Source organism: Perca flavescens, chromosome 23 (assembly GCF_004354835.1).
Source record: "Perca flavescens isolate YP-PL-M2 chromosome 23, PFLA_1.0, whole genome shotgun sequence".
In the NCBI taxonomy this organism is placed as follows: Eukaryota; Metazoa; Chordata; class Actinopteri; order Perciformes; family Percidae; genus Perca; species Perca flavescens.
This window is the reverse complement of record NC_041353.1, coordinates 17,428,818-17,448,672: the sequence shown is the minus strand read 5'-3', so window position 1 is coordinate 17,448,672 and position 19,855 is coordinate 17,428,818. Positions and strand designations below refer to the sequence as shown.

Sequence of the window (19,855 nt, the reverse complement as noted above, 5' to 3'; positions counted from 1 at the left end):
ATCTATAATCCTTGCTCTGCTGAAAAAAATGAATTACTTACATCCTGGTTTGAAATCATATTTTTTCATAGATTTCACAACTTCTCAAAGCCGTGGCCACCTTCGATTGGAAAGTTACAAGTTCAAACTCTCAAATGTGAAAAACAAGTTGTTCTTTTGAGATCTTTTTGTTCAATACTTTTAACCCTCTAAATCTGCCCAGTCACTGCAGTGTAGTCACTCACTGTATGAAAGTTTGAACTAATTGTCTTTGATGTAAAATGTAGAATGGGGAGCGCAGCAGTGTATGACAAACTGGCAAGTTACATGCTTGGGCTCCTGAGAGGGAACACGAATGATTACACTTTAATAGTTTTAATTAAAAAATGCATGCGGAAAGTAATTTAAAAAGGATAATTCATGCATTGTTATCAAACATAGTAAGGAGAGTAAATGTGAATCTTCTCTCCTGGTTGTGGGATTGGATTGGTTAAGCTGCTAAATGGAAAGCAGGAGGAGTATGGCACTCCCCAAGCAATCTGCCTTCCACCGTTCCACCTCAGCTAGCACACTACTGCTAACTGCAGGCCTGGACTGCAAGAATAAGTTAGCGCGCGCGCCAACACGCGCACATCTTCATGCATTTTCTCTGTCGCTCAAAGCCACACGCTCATAGACACGACAGCACAAAAATGCACATAAACAATTCTCTCTCACGCCCGCACAGTTTTAGTCAAACATTTGCTTTCGAACACACACACACAGTGCGCACAGTATTGGGCAGAGGAATTATGCAGGTTTGCTGTTTTTAGTAGGGCCAGCACAGTCAGCAACATTTCCCATTAGTCTGTTGCTACCTGCAGGCACCCACCTACTGCCTCTAAATGACTATGAAAAACCTCTGCACTCTGGTCCCTGTTGCATATGTGGAGCTGCTCGATTGTGAAGCTGTACCTCATCCTGGAAATTAGAGAATAGGCCAATCTGCATTTCAACTCAAGCAAATAACACACTCGCAGCCCGAAATTCAGGTAGACAGGGGGTTTAGTCAGGTTTCAGCATAAATGTCAACTTGTTATTTATGCCAGAAAGAAAGGGATAATTGCTGCTTTTGCAATTTCGCCATTTTTGCAATTTGTTTCCAAAGATTACAGCCTCACAAAGGACTATTTCAGGGGGTGCATTGGCTTAAACAGACATTCATTTTAACTCATATTGTCACAATTGCAATGTTTTGGCAGGAAGGAATCTTCTCCTTCCTGGATAAACTACCATTTGCTTTTATATCGGTTTGAAAAATGCCTGTTCATTTTTCACAAAGTATTTGGCATGTATGATACAACTTCAGCTCATATGCTTTGAAGTTGGCAGTGATGTGCAGCAGAAATGCTACATTGCAATTTATTAGTTTTGAAAAGGCACATATTATACTATGTACACATGCCATATTCTCAATAAATGCTGTTTGAATCTTTAATGTGTATGTACAGCTTCTATTGACATATTTGATTTTTATGCATAAGATTGCCTTAACATACATTATATAATACTCCCTCTACACTTTATGTGAATTTAAAGTCAGTTTTCCAAAAGCAAAACATATATTTAATGTTAAACACACATTGCATGCCTCATGCTTTTAGTCTCTTTTTTTTTTTTTTATACCATACATGTTGCCTACTCTTACCCCATCAATTAAGATGCAAATTGCATACAAGCATTAGTCCTTGTAATAAAAGGTGATTAAAGAAACAGCTGGGCGCTCAATTATGCGTGAGACCTACCCTATTAATGTTGTAATATGTACGTTTTCCTATCCTATGATACTATTCTAATGCATAAAATGTATTGTGATTTAGCATTTTCCTGGGTATGAGGCTATATTATCTGTTTATTTTTTTATGTCAAAGGTCGAGCAGCACGTAAAAGAATCTACAGACTCGCACTGACTCATATTTATATCCATTCACAAACAAAACCAAGAGCATTATTTGTCAGCATGGATTTCATGGCCATCAGTTGAACCTCTTGATCTCAGCCATCTAACCTGGTTTCCCTGAGATTTCATTAGTCCGCGTGGCCGAATAGTCCCCGTCGCGAGGATCCCCCATTGTGATTGTTAATGTGATGCCAAGCATTTATGTGAAAGCGAACCTATTAGTTCTGTGTAAATGGAATATCACTGTCACTACAGTTTTTTTTTTTTTCCGGAGGAGCTGAAGGAAAGAGAGTGAGAGGTGGCAGAGTGAAAGAGGGAGACAAAGATTTGTTTTCACTTTAATTAATGGGGTGTAAAAAACTGTGGACCTTTTGTAAATGTCAGCATCTGTCCTCTGATCAGTTATGTGTGGAGAACGCCTTGGGTTAGGCTGCCATGGCAATAAAGGAAAGAAGGGGACTATAGAGGAACCAACAGTGTTCAGGAAATGTCTGCACCATTTCAATCAACGGGACTTTGTTTAGGATGATTTCTTATATCGTAAAGATGAAAACCTTGAGCTCTACCTAGAATTCAATTTGGCATACATTTGTTTGGCATAAGTTTGTTTTTTCTGTAGTGACGGGACAGTGATTATGTATTTTTTATTTGAAACCTCGGTTAGTTATTAACTGCAGCATCTGCACAAACAATGTACTAGACCCCAAATGACAGCTTTGTAGAACTAAAAGCACTATTAGAATAAATCAAATCTCCAAATATGTTTATACAGAGTGACAAAGTACGAGTGAATTTCACTGCTGTGTTTTGCCCATCTGTTTTCTATTTAATGTAGATATAAAGGGGAAACATAATATGCAATTATCTTAATTTCAGAATGTCAATACAAAGGTATGCTCATGTTATGAGCATATAATAGGCATCCTTTTATCTGCCTATATATAAATCTGTTTGTTTCTGTGCTTTGGGGGGCGGTAGCTGCAGATCACTGCCAACTCCCTTTACTACACCACTGAAGAGTTTGTTTTCCCATTTAGAACACTAATTTAACCAGTTTATGGCTGAGGTATAGCATGGTGCTTGTGCTTTCCCTGCCACTGTTCTGTATACTGATAAAAGAGAAAAAGACATTGGTGTTAATTTACCCCAATCGTTGTTCTAATAAAGTCGTTATTTTGCTCGGTGACACATTTCACAAAGACCTCCTTTTTAAAGTTTATTTTGGGGAAGAACTGAAATCATTCAGTGTAATTATCGGAACAAAGTGTGTCCCTGTCCTGACGCCAGGACAAATGCTTGAAAACTGGAACTCTTGTGCTTTAATCAGGACATCTGGTCACTCTAGATGTTTTACTTTGCCAACACAAATGCTGCAGAGTGTTGCCAGCAATGTAGTCCATAGGGCCCTCTACTGGAAAAAAATATCACTTTCTCTGTCTTCACCGCAATGCATTCTACATGCAAATTTGTATATCTGTCATTTTTATGATCTTATATGTTGAATAGAATTCAGTCATACCATAGAATCTAGCCAGTGCACCTATTTTTTATTTTATATCTGCATGTGTGTGCATGAGCAATAGCAAGTAGCCACCTGGTAATTTCCGGTAAAGAGCTTGATCCCTCCTCTGATTAATTCCATGTTTTCCCCCCATTTATCACAAAAGGAGCTCTTCATTTTCTCCCCCATAACTTTCTCCCCAAACTTGGCTGGTATCGCGCAGACCCTTTCAGGGCTTTGCAGCTCCTCTGATGGATGGCATTGTAGTCACTAGTGTAGAAAGTGAGACAAGGCCACCCCTGGTAAACAACTTTTAATAATCACCCCGCTGATTGAGTGCTGCGCCCGATGTGACATATGAATCTATTTGTGCCAAAACAACAGGAGAAGAGGGAAAAAAATGAGAGAGAACTTAATATGGTAGAAGTAATTATGTAGCCCTCCGCCCATCCTGCATTTTATTCTTTGACATCCGTCTTTCATTGCTCTCCTTCCACCTCCATGCTCTCCATCACTGACAGCTAAACTTCACTTTAAAGCTAACGTGCGTGGGCGTGTCCGCTGAATTATTGTTGCGTACGTTTTTGATGACCAAAGCTGCTTGGAAAGTCAGTAGTGATCACTCATGGTGCGGCATTTGGTAGACATAAAGTGAGTGAGTGTGTGTTTGTGCTAAACTATGCGCACAAGCGCAGTTGTTTATTAGCTGTACAACTGAGACGTGTTGTTGCTCTGTTGATCAATGCATGCGAACACAAGTTTGCCATTGCCAGGAGTCTCCTAGAAGCATTAATCTGCTCAAAACAATTGTGTGTGGGATGATTAGCTTGCCGTCGGAGTGTCATTACCGGCATTATCATTGGCTGAGCTTTATCTGCAATAGAGAGGAAAAAAGAGATAGGAAGAGTCAGAGTTTTATGGCTTTTTTGTCCTAAGATAACAAAATAACAGTAGTTTCTCTGTCAGCCCATAAGCCAATTGCATGCCCCTGACAAAAGCTCAACTCTGTTAAGACACAAAAATGCCAAATAAACAGCAATATCGACCCACTTGTAAGGAATAAATAGACTGCAGGAGGAAGGAGAAATAGACTTTTAAGAAAAGAGAGGAAGGAGATTTGAGGAATGTGCTGGGTCATAAATATCAATTCAAGACATAAATATTGAATTTTAGATTTAAATGCTCTTATATGCAGTAAAAGCAAGAACTGAGCCATTTCTGCTGTTGTTTTTTTCAGCGACCATGAACTCTTGTTTAGGGTGCCATTAACCTTTCTGAACTTGGCGGTGGATTACAGCTGGAGAAAAACGGTTGAGGCACTATTTTTCTTTTGTAAAATTTTGTATGTTGAAGTTCATAGGGCCTGTTCTCTTCATGGTAAGTGCCCATTGAACTGTTCATATTGCCAATTTTGCAGAGCAGTAGTCAGCATGGTATTCCAAGCGTAGACCCACAGCAAAAATGCATTGCAGTGGATTGGCTCATGCGTTTCTGAAGTGGTTTTGAATGTTTGCAACAGTGTGAAAACAGAAGTGTTTTGGGTGGTGATGGTTGAAGCAGAAGGGTCAAATGGTTAAATATTGACTGCTCTCGAGCTTTGAAGTTGTGTGTGCTGAAAAGTGAAACTACTCAAGCAGAGTAAAATATCCCCATAAATGCTTCGATACACAGAGGGAGCACAGACAACTGTTTTAATACTTAAATTGCTTCTGGCTGCATTCTTTCCAGAGGTTATGAACTTGTCATTGCGCTGGCATTGACTGGTACAGAATGGGTGCAAGACTTAAGCCCGCTGACGGTGAGCATGAACTGATGAGAGCAGAAAAATTCAAGGTATTCACAGAATACTATCTATTAACGCTCTTATTTTTTTTAAAGTTTTAATTAAAACCATTAAAATACATTATTATATGAGGTGTTAGTAGGGGTTGGGGTTTCCAAATGATAACCTCAACACTAACACCCACACTTGTGGTTGCATGCGTACTCAAAGCTTTCAACAATCTGTCATCCATTCTCATTCACACTCCCACAGTATTCAAATTACCAAAGGTTGAACCCCCATCCCACACGTCCCCTTATCTTCTCCCTTTTATAAAAAGACATAGCAGGACTTTATGAATTAGTTTTGTTTACACAAGCGTGGACTGATGTTGACCTACTGCATGCTAGAAATACATGAATGTTAAATGAGACACTTTTTTTATTTATACATTCATCTTTTTTTCTCTAGTACTTTCCAGGAATGCATGCAATTTACTAAAATGGACTAAAACCGTGTCTGTGATTGCATAAGTCATCATACTGTATTTCATTACTTACAGTGCTTTTTTCCATCACTATGTAAGTGCACTATGCAAGCGTGCCTCTTTGGGTTTATAACATGCTCATTTTGCATCTAGTTCGGCATCATTTTTCATGTCAACTATATTGAAAAAAAGTAATTGAACTTTTTTTTTTTTTTTTTTTTTTTTCTTTCATGCTGTGGTTTAAGATGTATAAATACTGATCCTAAACTTCCTGCCAAAACAGATCCAACATCCTTTCCATGGATATCATACAAAACACTATATACACAGTATTATAAGAAAAGCTGTGAGCTGAATCACTTGTAGCTAAGTGGAGGATTAACATATGACTGCTGGGTGCTCCCACAACCTGAGGGAGAGGGGAAAAGTACAAGTTTTCGTCGACTAATTAATGGAATAATGTTTTTCACAGAAAGACGAGTTTGTGTACTGCTTAGATGTGGCTAACTGCAGTACTTTGAAAATGCGAGAGACAGCTTAAACCACCCCCCCTTGCCCCAGGTACTCCTCTAGAGACAGCTGTTGACATTTCCAAGACAAAAGACAGGCAAGGTTTGAATGAGTCTCCATTTTCTATCCACTTAAAAGCGAACCTGACACGCCTGCACTGCCCATGGTCCATTACTATAACAATGGAATATGTTTTTACTGCATGAATAATATGGTACTGCTGTTTCAACTGTGGTATAGTAATACAAAAGGAAAATAAAGTGAATAGGTATGTAGGCGTGAATCTTGGGTACTTTGGGTCGTTAAACTGTATTTTTTAATTTATTTATTTTCTATTTGGGAATAAGGATTTCATCAAAACCTCAGAAGCTTGGGAATGACTGATGGTAAACATGTAGTGTTATGGCCGATTAAATTGCGATTTCATGCTAGTGACGTTATCTGACAACAGAAACATAAAAATACGTTAATTGAAACAACCGCTGGTTTAAAACACAGTATAGGAGACTACAAAGAGCATGATTGGACTAAACAGAGTTGTAACTGGCTGTTTGGCAGCAAAGTTAATAAGACAACTTCCTCTAACTTTCACCATAATAGACATTTTAAATGCTGATTAAAAGAAACTAGCTGCAAATATTCATTAGTTATCAACTATTAAATTAATCGGCAAATATTTTGATAATCGCTTTGAGTTATATATCGTGGAAAAAATAAGTTGAGATTTCCCTGATTCCAGCTCCTTAAATGTAAATATATATTTTATTCACTCCTCTGTGAATATCTTTTGAGTTGTGGACAAAACGAGACATTTGAGGACGTCAACTTGGGCTTTGGAAAACGTTTCTGACGTTTTGTAGACGAAACAACGTATCGATTAAACAAGAAAGTCATCAACAGATTAACCGACTGTGAAACTAATCATTGCAGCTAAATAAAAAGTAAATAAAAGTTGCAGCCCTAATTAAAAGCCTCATCGATTTACCTGTGTAAAGCTGTGTGTAAGCTGAGCGCCCCTCAACTGACATATCGTAACATGTGCCATGCTGCAGCTCAAGCGCACCTGTTCTCGCGGCAGGGTGGGACACTTCTAAGTGCTGCCACTGTATTAATCAACTGAGCTTTTTACCGGCCAACCTTTTTGCAAGGAAACTTGGCATTGCCATCAGCTCTTACCTCCGTATGCTACAGTGCCCCACTCCTACATTAGCACCCACTGCTTGCCAGAGTGCCCATTTTGTGTAATTATACGAACTACAGCAAGCTAATGGCCCTGACAGAGCCGTGCCTAGGCCCATTACACCTCAGGGTGCTGCAAAACACCATTACCACCACCAGCACCCTGGAGTGTTTGTGCACGTAGGTGACCGTCTGCGTGTGAGGAAGCTCATCTCTCGGTTGTGCGTTCATGTAGATGTGGTTGGTTGAAGGAGGTTGGAGGTGGGACGTCAAAGAAACACAGGAGCTACTACAGACGATTGCCATTTTTAGCCACAAAAGTGCGTCTGTTGGTATGTTTGTGAGCAACACACCTGTCATCTCTGCCCCATTAATTTCCCCTGGGTTTTTGTTGCTCGCTGTGGGGAGCTGTAGTTGACACCACAGGAAAGACAGCGAGGCACCTTGCAGGACTTTGGGCACTCATTGTACTCACTTCACTTAGCACCATGTCATTCTGCCAGCAAATAGACTATGTGGTTCACAGGAAGAGTGGCCTTTAATTGTGTGTGTGTGTGTGTGTGTGTGTGTGTGTGTGTCACTTTGTTAATAGCATTTGAAGTATTATTTCTCTCCGACTCCATTTTAAGCTTCAGCTCTTATAGCCATCTGTAACTCACATGCATACATAACATAGTTTCATTTAACCCAATGTTCGCACTCCAGACTTTCCTGGTAGAGCATATACGGTATTAAGAAATGTGGCGTCTTCATGTTCATCAGCTCGGCTTTGCCTCAGGTTATTGTGTGGCTTTTGTTTTACTTACTCCACGCAACCCACGCTTAGTTCTCAGAGTGAAATCAGCAGCTCTTCTCATTCAGCTAAGGGGGAGATTTTCCGCTGAGCATTTGCGGCTTTACAAATGTGAAATGGAGATGAGGATGGAGCGTATTAAATCAGCTCACCCAGGTCAGATGCAGGTAAAAACAATAACTACACACACAGCAAGTAAATTTCACTTGCCAGTTGGCTCTCTGTGTAACCATTATGTTATCCCATTTACTTTTTGAAGAAAGAGCATGAGTCGACTCTATTGACAATCTGCTTTCCCTTCACTATCAATAGCCATTAACCACTTTAAGCCTTGCCAAGCGTAGGAGATGGAGAGCTAATTGCCTTCCTTTTGGAGCGTACTGTATACAGTATAATGGTGGATCAATGTGTTTGTCAGTATTGTGGGATAAATGGATATTCATGCCTAAATAACACACACACACACACAAGGCTACCTACATACACACACATCTCTGTCTCCTTTTTCTGTCTCGTCTGTACCTTTAATTTGCTGTATCATCTCTTTCACTGATTTCTTCCTATTACACAGAGACACCACCACCATGGATTGCACAGATTCCTTATGCCTTCTTTTTTTTCCTCATGTAAACACAACACACTCATTCACACAGACACTCGTGGCCTCTCAGCGGGGAGTTTTGCCACCTGTGTGGAGTGGAGTGAGTGCTGAGTTCTGCCCCCTGACAGCGAGATGTATGCAATTAAACTGTATTAAAGTCATTAGCCCAACAGAAGCGATAGCCAGCAGATGGTTACCTAGCAGAAATATGCTCCTAATGAAGCTCCTCAGTCACTATGGGTGTGTACGTTTGTGGCGAACGAGGCACAAGTGCACATGTGTATATGTTTGTTTGGGTGTGTTGCCTAACGGCTGTTAACACTTGAAGCAGGAATTGATTAGATGGCGGTTGGTCCTTCTTCTGTAGCATAGCAATTAGCGCCTTTTGATGATTTATTTAAAATGTCCCTGCTACTACTTGTCCATCTCTATTCTGTGGAAGCTAAAAATAAGACATTTTATATCTGAGATGTGGCTGTAAGCTGTCCATATTAATATCAGACGGGATCTCTCTTTGTACAGCTGTCCCGACACGGAGGAACATTCAACAAGAAGATATACATTTCTTTTTTTTTTTATTTAGCAAAAATGAATTTTGATTTCAGCGAGACATTAAGTAAATACATTACTGTTGCTGTCAATAATATCAGCCATCATTTCCCATCCGTTGTTTCAAAGGTTTGCTTTGAAGTAACATCAATAGTACACATTGTATCGCCCCCCGGGCATCCAAGACCACCGGGCCGATGCACAGAAAACTTACTATACACCTTCACATAAATACATACCTTACATACACACAGACTGTGCTCTTTAAGTCACATAACACAAGAACTACATGTAATTAAATCAGTTGCAGTATGCTCGGATGTTTTTTTTTTTTTTTACTTATTTCCTCTTTCTTCTTCTTAAGCTTAATGTGCTTTTCAGATGTTCAGCAGGATATCTGCAGTTCAAACGTTTTCTTTTTTCTTTAGCATCGGAATGTTTTCACGTGAGCGGACATAAAATAATCATAAATACGCAACACATGACGGCCCTTGTGCGGACACGCAGTCCTTCAGCTGTGAGCAACGTTGTTGGATTTGGAATGTGTGCGTGCGTGCGTATATATATATGTGTGTGTATGAGAACTGGAGGGTGAGTGATGAAAGGAGGAGCGCTGATAGTGTTGCTCTATTGAATACAGATGAGAAAAAATGCGAGCTGAATTCTGATCAGACTGCCTTTTCTCTCCTCCGCTCGCCATCCCTCAGAGCGAAAAAACTTCACTTCAGAGCAGTGTGTCTTTCTGAACCAAGGGGGATGTTATTAGGTCAGCCTTTTCAAAGTCAAAGTCCAGGTCTTCTTCACAAAGGAGCATCCATAACAGCGTTTTTTTTTTTTTTTTTTTTTTTTTTGTAGAATTAACAAGCAGCTGGATTTTGATGATAGTGATATGGAGCTGCATTTTAGAGAGAATCTGATTTTTATGTTTGACGACACCGGCGGCCATATTAGTTTCAGCAGCGCTCTCTCGCAGCGCGTGTGAATGTTTTGAATGCTCCAACAGGGTTTTAACACATTTCAAGGGCCCACGGCTAACAAAAGTCTGTCAATAAAATAATCACCTTTCACTCTTTTAGTCAACAACACATTTCCAAAGGTAGTATGTCAAAACTCCTCTTTAAGTTATTCAGAAGGCAGAGGTGAAACACAGCTGCAGACAAATCTGTAAAAGCTGGCTAGGATGGCAGCTTTGAGCTTAATTAGTCGAAGAAAACTTGTACTTTTCCCCTCTCCCTCGGAATACAAATGCTCTTTGTTGAAAAGTCATCAGGGTCGTCTCACCGGCTCATTAAAAACCTGCGAGAAAGGAAAAAAATTAATGGAGTCAAACACCATCAATTTAATACGTAGGAGGGTAAAATAATACAAAGTGCCTCGCTGTGGTGACTATACCCACGTGAAGTTGTGTGTGGTTTGACTTGCAAAGATGAGGGTGGAATATGCATTGGAATTTGGAAGTACTTTGACAGTGTTGAAATTCTTTTAGCAACAGGGTCCTTTCAGACGGCAGCAAACTGCTCAGGAGCCAGATGAGTGTAGACACCAGAAGACTCAGCGTGATTTGTCCTTCGATGTGATTATTAACACCAGGATTGGTTGTAAACCCTGTTGTCACGGCAATGATTTCAGCCTTGATGATGAAAGCTCCTGGGACACTGATCTATAGCGCACACACACACACACACACACACACACACACACACACACACACACACACACACACACACACACACACACACACACACACACACACACACACACACACACACAATCAGTCTGTCTCACTGCTATCCCATCTCATTCCCCAGGCATTAGTTGGCGAGATTGAAGTCAACTTGCGTGTGTGAGGGTGTGTTGCTGTTTTCTGTCTTCTTACTTACATAGTAATGTACAGAACAGGAATCTGGGGAAAGGCTTAAACTCCACTGAATTGTACTTGACACTTTATTCTTTCTTTCCTGATTTCTTTTTTCTCCCCACCCTCCCCCCCCCCCCCCCCCATACTCACACCTGCCTCTTTATCTTCTTTCTCTTTCTCGCTCACAGCTGTTATTAAACCACTTTGACTGACTTAATAACACCTGTGTCACACTCAAATACACAGGAAGAGGCAGAAAGCAAGTCCAACTGTGCCTGTCTGCTACACTAGCATTTACCCCAAAGGGTGTACTTTGTGGGATCCCAAAGGCAACTGCAGCCTGTAATAATACTTTGTGCTGTAGTTGCATTTGGTTTTTAGTATTTCTGGGCCCCATTCATACCTGGTATTAACATACGATCTGTATCTGGGTACTTTAAACAGATAATGGCATCTGATCACAGGCCTTTGCACCTGGTATTAGTCAGTGTTATCTGTTGTGTCCTCGTTTATTGTTCCAATGTCCCAGGATGTGACCAGACAGATAGATAACAGAATGCAATAAAGACCTGAAGCTGAAGTAGTTTTTTCACTGTCATTGAACAAACTGTAAATCTGAAAGAAACGCACAGGAATGTTACATAAAATACATTCAAATGTTGCCGTTTTGACAGCACGTTATGTAATATTTCCTTACATAGCTCAATATATGATGGATGGCAATATGCAAATGAGGTAGGCCGGGCTGGTGGTCAACAAACATGTTGTCAAGATGAAGGGAAGCGATGCTGCGGATGTGGATTCTGCTTATTTTTCCTTTGCTGAGAAAGATGGTTGTCTGTATCTTTTTCGACAGGTTTGATGAGAAACTAGGCAGGTGTCCTTTCAACTTGTTAGGTGGATTTTATTTTTTCTTGATTGCATCCTAGCGATGAGTGATTCGCAGCCAGATCGCTGCCAGATGTTGGTGGCCGATTGCATTCCAGATAAGCTCTCCAGGTACAGATTGCATGGATACCAGTTGTAAATGGTGTTTGCCATTCATGTTTGAAAAATGACTTACTCAATTAATCGATTCGATATCAAAATAGTTGCAGATTTATTTTCTGCAGACAAATAAGCTCTAGTTCTCGCTCCCTGTCAAGTGTACACATAAGCCGCTTTCCGACCAAGTAGTTACAGGAACGTAGTTATAGAAAAAGTCCACTTCTAGACAGTTCTGCTAACTACTCTCCCCCAAAACCTTTTTTTCCATTTGCATTCACACTGGCCCTGTGGCCATAGGGACTACAGGAGGGGTAAGGGAGTGATGCAAGCACGGTAACGGTCTTTATAGCGTTAAAATCAGAAAACAAATGCACCAAAAAAAAAGTATGAACTAAATACTAAATCTAATGTATATAGCATATTTATCATAATTTAAACAAGTCTCCCGAAGAGAAACATATCTCTCTCTCCCCCGCCTCTGCCTGCTGCGGGGTGTGTGTGTGTGTGTGTGTGTGTGTGTGTGTGTGTGTGTGTGTGTGTGTGTGTGTGTGTGTGTGTGTGTGTGTGTGTGTGTGTGTGTGTGTGTGTGAGAGACGGCCAGCCGTAGGACACGCTTGTGGAGTTTAACTCCGAAAAGACAGCTACCCACAGGTTCCCATTAATCTTATGATGGACATGTGTTGGGATATTTAAACAAACGAACCGTCAACGGCGTAATAAAAGCCTGTTATTTACGAGCGCGGTCTGAGAGACCTCCAGCTGACCTCGGTCTCTGAGCCAGTCATGGCCGAGCGACGAGCTAGCGGCGCCTGCTGGCTGTCGCCTCATTTTATTGAGCTTCTCAACTCCGAACACTTTGAAGCAAATTGTCAATTTGGCATCAATTTTCGCAAGACTGCCTATATTCTAAATCTAAACAGTTCATTTCTCGCCTAAAAATTGTCAGAAGTGAAATTAGTGATGAATAAGATGGCGAAAATTGTTAAAATTGTCCCGTTGTTGGTCTGTCTGTACCAGAAACCCGACCCTCGTTGACCTAGGTGAAGAGCGAGAAGACCCTGCCCTGAAGTAGGAGCTGGAAGAGTTACAGGAACTGCGGCCAGAGGAACTTAAAAATCCCCAAATTGGTCCAGTCGGAACACGAGATAAAAAGGGTTCTAGGAATTTTATATTCTAGGAACTGCAAAGATCCCTCCGGTCAGAAAAAAGCGGCTATAGTGTACAACTTCTTCTAGATTACTTAGGAAATATAACAACTTGGTTCTTGGTGAGATAGAGGATTCACAATACCAACGTTAGAGTCTGATCCTGACCCGAACCCATGCTGCTGAGTTTGTCAATTAGACAGTTTGTTTTTTTACGGTATAGTATAATAAAATGCATCACCTACTGACTTCCCCTCTCTTTCCTTTCCTTTTCCTGATTCATCTCCACTTAGAGTGCCTTCCATTTACAGCCGGAGCTGGGATTGCCGTCACACCCGAGTTGAATGCGTTCCATTTACACGTCTGTTCTTTCATTGTGGGGGTTAGCTCTAGCCAGGTTAGCCATTGTTAGCAATACCAGTTGATAACAACGCATTACAGTTATTTGTGCATACAAAACAGCATAACAACATGTCCACGGATAGAAGATGGACAATACTGTGTGTCCAACTGATTTGGTGAGACACAAATAAGACAGAAGTGCTAATAACTGTGTTACCACAGCTTTCACTACTGTTGATGCACAGGGTATCCATGTTGGATTTTGAGCTTGGGGTACTCTGAGGTTGTCCGACTTGGACCTCAAAAAATCCGACTTCCGAGTACAAATGGAACGCACTATTATATTGCCTTCTCACATCACTGTTTGGTGTTCTTCCTAAAGTCATCTGTTCAATCATTTCTGTTCTTCCTCTTGCAACGTTATATGTCCTCTTTTCTCTAAAACATTTTTTTTCTTTTCCCCAACAGGGTCTGATGATCCTCCTGCAGAACCTTCCCACAATGCACTGGGGCAACGAGGAAGTGAGCGTACTGCTGGCTGAAGCCTACAGGTTGAAGTTTGCCTTTGCTGACGCGCCAAACCACTACAAGAGATGATAAGCGTGGCTCGCTGCAGCTGCTCCTCTTCTTCTCCTGTTCCTCCTCCTCTTATTCCTCCTTTCCTGCTCTGCAGTCGTCAACTGAACTTAGAGGCCTCTTTTCCTTCAGGGAAGGACCTCCCTTTTTCTTAACCTCCCTTCCCCGATATTGCCCAACGGGCCTTTCAGCTACTAAGAGATTAGAATCAACCAATGACTGAGAGGACGTGCGGTGTAGCATTTTAACATATTGATGGTGAAGCCTTTTCCTTTTTTATTATAATTATTTTTCTCCGATCAGCTCTGAAATGTGCTTTTCTTCAGTCCAGTGCAGAACCCTCTTTCAACACTGAAGGCCGCAACTTTTTATTAGAGTTTGTTCCGCTCAAGTACAACCTCGGGCCTGAGGCAGGACCACGAGCTCAACGCTGCCGGGAGGTTGGTCTGGCTCAGAAAATGTTTCTTTTCTGCTAAAAAAAAAAAAAAAAAAAAAAAAAATGAAAATCCAATGCCATGGCAATACATAGTTTTTTGTGTGTCCTGAGGCCAAAATGTGACCTTTGTTTCAGTTTGCAAAGACAAAGAAAGATAGCAAAAGGGCACAGCGCTGGATGGTTTACATATCTGAGCCCGCTCTCCTGGTCACAACACCACCTGAAGGAACATGACCTCTCCTGTTCTTTTTTTCTTTTTTTTTTCCTCCTGCTGCGTGCCGAGAGGGGCACCGTTTGTTTTCCTTCATGACAAACTAACAGTAGGACTTTACAGAGAGAGAGAGAGAGATTGTCAGTCTGTGAGGGGAAACGTGTCTCCCTCCTTCTACAATCCACAAACACCAACCCAATCCCTCCCCGCGCAGATCGACATCGCAGACGCTAATAAGCCATTTGGAGGAAGAAAGCTACTTATTCCCACTCGACCTGCTTATATATAAAAGGGCCATGTCTTATCTTTCAACCACCCCTGGTCTCTGAACCCAGGACTACCTCAGAACACACAAGTAGAGAAACCTAGAAACCCACATGCACACATTTGCGCATATGTCGTTAAATTTAGAAACATGCACACATCAGTACGGGGGCAAAATAAACTATTTCAAGTTCAATTCCGAAATGGAATCATCTCATGGAAGCTAAGTTAGGATATTTACAACAACAAAAGTGCTTCTTCACAGGGTTGTTTATGAAGTAAGATCCAAATGAACAATTTTGCCTTAATTAAGATCCAAGCTGTCTTTGTTTACTCTCCCTTCCTCTCCTGTCTTTTGGGCCCAATTTTTATGGGTGAACAAAAAATGCGACATGCCACGTTCCAATATGTTGTCTGACGATTATAGGTAGAAAGAGTCTCTCCATCAAGTAGTTCCACCTCAAAAACTTTAAATCAAGTTATGGCGAGAGGACACCAGTGAAGGCCGTTTGCGCTGAGCTCAACCTGATTGACTGATTCTTATTAATATTCCTTCCACAAGGCCTTCCTTGTCACTTCATTTTAATGCCTATAAACATATGAAAGCAACAGGTGCACAGGTGTTTTTTTTTGCAGCTTCTTCATTTAAGGAAGGTCTGACACCTTTAAAAAACAAACAACAAAAACAAACCAATTACACATGTTTGATCCATATTGGTTCTACTAATTGAATCATGTGTATCCGGCACCAATCCTTTTTTGATATCCTCCACGTAGTCAGGGTTTAGCTGCCTTTTTTTCCCTGCCTTAAAATTAGTGTTGATTTTTATTTTTATTTTCAAAATGCATTTTTAATTTCACAAGGGACAGACCCTTTGCTGTTAATAAAAAAATAAATAAAAATCATGGCTTTAAATATCAATGACCGAAACGGATAACGATTACATTCACCCTTTAATGTAAAACACGTTTGCATATAGCGAGCTGCACATAACTGAACAAAAGCAGCAGGTGCATTACGATAGAACCTTAATATTCTTGTGCACAGGACTCCCTGATTAACATCGTCTTTACACTACCTTTGTCTTTCTCCTGTCTTTGTCGCTCTGTTCATAAGGAGCACATGGGATGTTTTACCCAAAGTCAATAGCACCATATTGGTGTAATGTTAGGGGATTCGGGGGTAATCAGACATTCATGACATAACACATAGCTGTTAACGTCTAGAGCCTCCTGTTGCGACTCCGCCAGGATCCATTATTGTCACCCCAGCCCACAAAGATGGTGTGCGTAGGTGTGTGAAGGGGAGATGGAAGGAGAGAGGGACGGGCGTTGTGTTTCTTTTGGAAGTTTCAGCGCTTTTTTTTTTTTTTCCTTGAGAGCTGTCAGTCTTTGATCACACTTGGGATCTTTTTTTTATCCAATCTTCACCAGTCTCACAAGCCCCTCATCTCCTATGCTCTCTGACGAGGAAAAACTGCACTTAATTTGAAAGTCTATAGCCTTTTTTTCCTTCTTGTCTTTCTCTTTCTTTTTGTATGAGATTTATTCTTTCAATTTTACAATTTACAGATGGGTCTTTTCCATTTTTTTTGGTTTTATTTTGTTATGCTGTTTAAATGACAAGCCTATTAAGTTGTGCCTGACTCTGGAGACATGAGACAACATCTTAGTTATGTTTTTGACCTCAAATGAACTTGAAAGGTTCTTGATTTCTGGAAGCAATAGTATCACCTTTTGCATTTGCTGTGAAAAGACAGAAAATATCTTTTTGTTTGTGCACATCTATTTTTTGGGTGCGTCAGCCACCAACATGAACTGTTTAATACCGTAACACTCTGGTTCGCTTTACCCCTCCCCTGAACATCGGTTGACGCCTGTCAAGATTTGGACGTCACCACATGTTGAAGCTGTGCGGATAGGGCTGTAGTGAGTTTTTTTTTTTTGCCTTTCCAAAACCAAAAACACAAGAGGTAAAAGTTTAAGGAACTCTTGTTTACGACAGTAGTAACCTAGAGTTACTTTCACATCATTAGCTAACTACATTAGTTGGTGTGGTTACAAGTTATCAAAAAAATCTAAAACATGGGGGATGCCTGAGGCAGCTAATAATGAGGGAGGTTGACAGCTACTGTGCTTTCTGTGAACGTGTGTGTGTGTGTGTGTGCGTGCGCACACGTGTGTAACTCATGGGCAAACGGAGCAGGCTTGTAACACCCCCCCCCATCCTTCTTTTCAAATCATTAGAAGAGATTCTATATTTTTGCAGTAATGTCACATGCAGTCGTTCCCCCTAAACAAGAAGTAGCTGCCTAGTTTGTGAAAAGAAATGGATTAATAAACAAACACACATTCACATGCTGCCAATCTCAAATTAGCCTGCCTGTAAACCCAGTCTCTCCGCAAACACAAACACAAACACACACACACACACACACACACACACACACACACACACACACACACACACACACACACACACACACACACACACACACACACACACACACACACATCTCCATGGTGATGAAGGCCTAGGTTTTATCTGGCTGGAACCTGTTTTCTATTAGCGAACACACACACACACACACACACACACACACACACACACACACACACACACACACAGACAAGCTTCAAACATGTTTGGAGCATCTTCAGGAGTGTATCCTTGAGTAACATTTTCAGCTGCTTTCATTTCTTGTAGTTTGTTTTCTTCCTTCTCGCTCTACTTCTCCAGACATTAAAATATGTTTATGAAAACCAAGCTGAAAAAAAATCCCCCCCGCCCCCAATGTCTTTTGCCTCTTGAGTACTCAGAAAGAATCTTATAATACTAGAAACGTGTGGGTGACAGGAGTCGTCGTTCTTGAATTTAAAAATGTGTACAGAGAAGATTTTGAAACAAAAATCTGTAAATAGAAAGTGTAAATAAATCCTATATATGACAAAATTGCTTTCAATAAGGTGTCATGTTGTGTATACTGTATGTGTTTTTTTTTTTTAGAGTGTATTGTTCTGAACTGTTGTGTGCATGTATGAGTGACAGATGGAGGGTATGAGATAAATGTTTCATGCCCAATTGCAGTCACACTCAAGGTATAATATATTAGTCATGTGTTCCCCAGCCAGCCGAGAATGAAGTTCTTTAATATGATGAAAATGCAGAATGTAATGCAAATGCGTGTATGCGCATGCATTAGCCAATGCGGCAAGCAGGCCACAGCTAAAAGCTGCTAATTTGCCACATGTAGGTAATTGTATCTGGATTTACACACCATTCCCATATGTAAAAGGTAAACACTTATTGTCTGATCCCTCTGGAGGAAATGTGTGTGTGTGTGGGGGGGTGTTTTTTCTTTTTTTCCTTTTCTTTTCAGAGGACGGGAAGGAAATGAGAAGACAAAAACCAGAGCCAGGCTGCATACACTTGCAAATGAGAGAACATACACGTGCGTGCGTGCGTGCGTGCGTGCGTGCGTGCGTGCGTGCGTGCGTGCGTGCGTGTGTGTGTGTGCGCAGCCCGCAGTAGTAGCTCCCTCGCTCTCGTTAGGCTGACTGATGTTCACACAGGCAGCCAATTATGGAGTGGCGGTCACTGAGGACTCCAGTCACTTCATGGGAAATTAAAAATACATTAAAACAAACAATGGTCGCAGGAAGGGGCCCGTTTGTGGACATGTGCGCACACGTACACACACATAATTTGTGAAGAAAGATGGAAGCGGTGCCAACAAAGAACCAGCTGGAGCACACCATGAAGCAAAAAAAGATATAGTGCAAGTATTAGCTAAATCAACTTTTCCTTTTAGTGTTTTCCTCACGGCCATGTTCCTCTCTACATATTGTAGCTGTTTGCTATTTATTTGCACAGTATATCACTGTTATAGTATCAGCCTTTGCAGTTTACCTCCCAATGCCCTCCTAACTCCACCAATTTACAGGCCTATAAACCACCACTTGCCAGCGTGAGTCCTTTTCATCAAGGGCTTACACACTGGCAAATGTTACAACATCCTGGGATCGCTAAGGCAGAAATGTCGAGGCAGACTTCACGGCATTTTCACAGAATTTGAAGGCCGTGTCTGAAATCAATTTCCTGATTCAATTTTTGGAAAGAGGAGCTGCACAGCGACGGCATTTATTGTCACAGTGAAGGGTAACACGCAGATTGAGGATGTCTCGCAAGAGGATTTTATATGCGCTGTGGAGGCACTGGCAAATGTGTGATGTTAATCAGTTTCAATTTCAAGTTTGTGCCGAGGCAACGGAGGGAAAAAGGTATTGTGCTGTGAATGGAAAATAATTTCTGGCTGCTTAAAAGTGGCATAATTAAAGTTAGTAAAAAAAAAAAAAAAATATATATATATATATATATATATATATATATATATATATATAAGCTGCAACGCATCTTTGTATTTGTTTTATATTCGCTTTTTTTTTTTTTTTTTTTACAGACCTTGTGTGGGATGCAGAAGAGAACATACTTTTCCTGGGCCTGTCACAACCAACAATCTTAAAGAGGTCAAAACTCCAGCAGCTATATAGTATATAGAACAACTTTATTGTATTGTTGGTCTTAATAAGTTGTTCTATATACTTCAAGTGTTGTGGACATCTTTAGACTTCTTTCCCCTCTCCATGCACCTTGGAAGTAGGCGAATTTCAATCAACATTTATTTATTTAATTTGTTCCAGAAAACACCACTCTTCAACAATTTTGGCAGCAATAA

The 19,855-nt window shown here is 40.8% G+C and overlaps 1 protein-coding gene across 3 annotated transcripts in view; it reads left to right on the top strand.

The window, feature by feature from the left end:
- Positions 1–16,295, top strand: part of tbc1d22a (TBC1 domain family, member 22a) — a 131,307-nt gene extending 115,012 nt beyond the window's left edge. For all 3 annotated transcript variants that reach the window (XM_028570956.1, XM_028570957.1, XM_028570955.1), the window contains one exon: positions 14,101–16,295. In XM_028570956.1, coding sequence (XP_028426757.1) covers positions 14,101–14,229 — 129 coding nt within the window. In that variant the 3' untranslated portion in view covers positions 14,230–16,295. The remainder of the gene's footprint in view (positions 1–14,100) is intronic.
- The last annotated feature ends 3,560 nt before the right edge of the window (positions 16,296–19,855 follow it).